This window comes from Echinococcus granulosus, assembly GCF_000524195.1.
Source record: "Echinococcus granulosus chromosome Unknown EG_S00125, whole genome shotgun sequence".
Taxonomy (NCBI): Eukaryota; Metazoa; Platyhelminthes; class Cestoda; order Cyclophyllidea; family Taeniidae; genus Echinococcus; species Echinococcus granulosus.
The window spans coordinates 212,073-214,145 of NW_020170505.1; the positions used below are offsets into that span (position 1 = coordinate 212,073).

The window sequence follows — 2,073 nt, forward strand, 5'->3', positions numbered from 1 at the left end:
TTCGCTTTCAAAGAAGGGCAAGAAATTTAAATAGTCCTTTAGAGAAAAAATAATTATTTCGATAGATGTACTCGCCACTAAGACACACACTGTTTGAGAGAGAAATAAACATTTTGTATCTGTATCTACTGCAAGACGCAATCATCTGTGTAGAAATGAGAAAACTTGCCAAGTCTTCCTGACATTCAATTCATGTTTGCCTCATTGAGGTGATCGTAGGGATGGATTGGCACACGTCCATTTATTCATCTAGTAAAAAGTCGGCATTCCTCTGACATCAATCAGGAAAGAACCTAAGGCAGGTATCTTAATAGGGGCTGCAAAATCCACGCTCTCTTTAACAAAGATTAGTGATTAAATTTTGGATACGTCCACATCTGCACACACTTGGAGGCAGCTGGGGTTAATCCAGGGTGTACTAGCAGTACTGTGAAGTTAAGTCCTGGCGCTAACGGAGCGTACGTTTTAATCTCGTAAAACGTAATCCCGTAAAACAGATTATGGTTTAACGCATACAATATCTAGCAATATGTGCTCGCAATCAGATGCTGTAAAATTCAATCTTTCTTTCACAAATTTTTAAATGCTTCATTTACTGATGTGTTAAGCGTCAATAATGCTGGGTTTGTAGACCATAAGGCAACTGGGTGGATCTGTAGAGGTGGAGAAAGCTACTCAAAACAAAAGAAAAGTAAATGATGTAGTACCGTGGGATGTCTTAACAACAAAAAATCCATAAAAAGTGACACAGTTACTTTATCAGTAGAAAAAAGTGCTGGCTTATTTCATATTTCAAAATGAGTGTTAAGCAGTAGCGCTCCCTAATGCATCCACTAGAAAAAAAGCAAAGTAGGTACCTTTACCTAGATTAAGTTTTAAATACTGTCTTGTCATTTTTTGGGGCTTTGCGTTTCAGCGCATTAAAAAAAACCGTTTTACCCAGTGTTGTAGGGTCCAAGCTCAAAATGTTTTGCACTAAGTAAAGTACACTTGTGGGGACTGCGTCACTGTTCAAGCGTAACAACAATATGCGCTAGTAACACAAAACAGAGGAGGACCGCTTTGTAGCATGTTTGGATAAAAGCAGAAAGGTGGAAATTTGCACAATCGGGAATATGCAATAAATCATTTCAGAATTTTAGGCACTGTATGCACAAGATAAAAGCCCATTCGTCCTAAAGAGGGGAAATTGCGGTGCACGCAAGCTGATTTACCCTTGTACAATACCACCTTTCTTCTCAAAGTGCGTAAAAATGTCTGATGGACTCGTGTCTTTCAAGAAATGATACAAAAGTGTCAAAGCTCTAAAGCGACATACGTTGCAGGACTGGTAGAGCATATGAAAGGCAAAATTTAAGCACTTCTTCGCTTCATGCATCTGCTCAAAAGCAGGTAAAAGTTCGGACTCTATTAGCAAATGAGCGCTGTATCAAATGTATTTCGGGTAAAGCTTGGAAAAACCATTTCGTAAGAAAAGTTTGACAAAATTGTTTTAAAGGTGACAACTTAATCATCATTTGTGAAATCCACAGGAAATGTACCATTGTTAAGACTATATAATTCAAAATGCACCAATTTCTTCTTTATAAAGCAAATAAAAAATATCATAAGGGATTGCGTATTACTATGAAAAGGAGACTTGTAAAAGTGTTTAAAACAACCTTATAAGAATCCGAGAAAATATTAGGAGAAATACAATTGCAATTCTCCTAGTACCCAGGAAACAAACTCAACCGTGGCAAGCCATGGGGGGTAGATTTTGAGTCGCTAGGCATTGAGATTTCCTTTTCATTTTCATGCTACTATTTTATCTTTTAAAGAAGTATTAATAGGTAAGCCATCAGCAGTCAAGTCGGATTGCCAGTTTTACACAAAATCAAAACATTACCTTACCTAAAAGCTGAGGTAAAAGCATAAGAGTTACACGAAGGATATATCCTTCGGATGAATGTAAATGTTGATGCGAAATTGAAGGCATTGGAGATAAATGTTAAAATAATAGCTAAAGTTTGCGCTTGTTTCAAAAATGTATTGGTAACGTCGGAGTCACCGTTCTCACATTTCTGGAAAATT

At 37.1% G+C, this 2,073-nt stretch overlaps 1 protein-coding gene across 1 annotated transcript in view; it reads right to left on the bottom strand. All coding sequences in view use genetic code 11, as the record gives it.

The window, feature by feature from the left end:
• EGR_08955 (hypothetical protein) overlaps positions 1-2,073 on the bottom strand; it is a gene marked incomplete at both ends in the record, with an annotated part of 7,436 nt that overhangs the window by 1,865 nt on the left and 3,498 nt on the right. Inside the window, 3 exons of the mRNA XM_024498204.1 lie at positions 597-671; positions 1,407-1,581; positions 1,894-2,063. Of these exons, the coding sequence (XP_024347403.1) occupies positions 597-671; positions 1,407-1,581; positions 1,894-2,063 (420 nt within the window). The remainder of the gene's footprint in view (positions 1-596; positions 672-1,406; positions 1,582-1,893; positions 2,064-2,073) is intronic.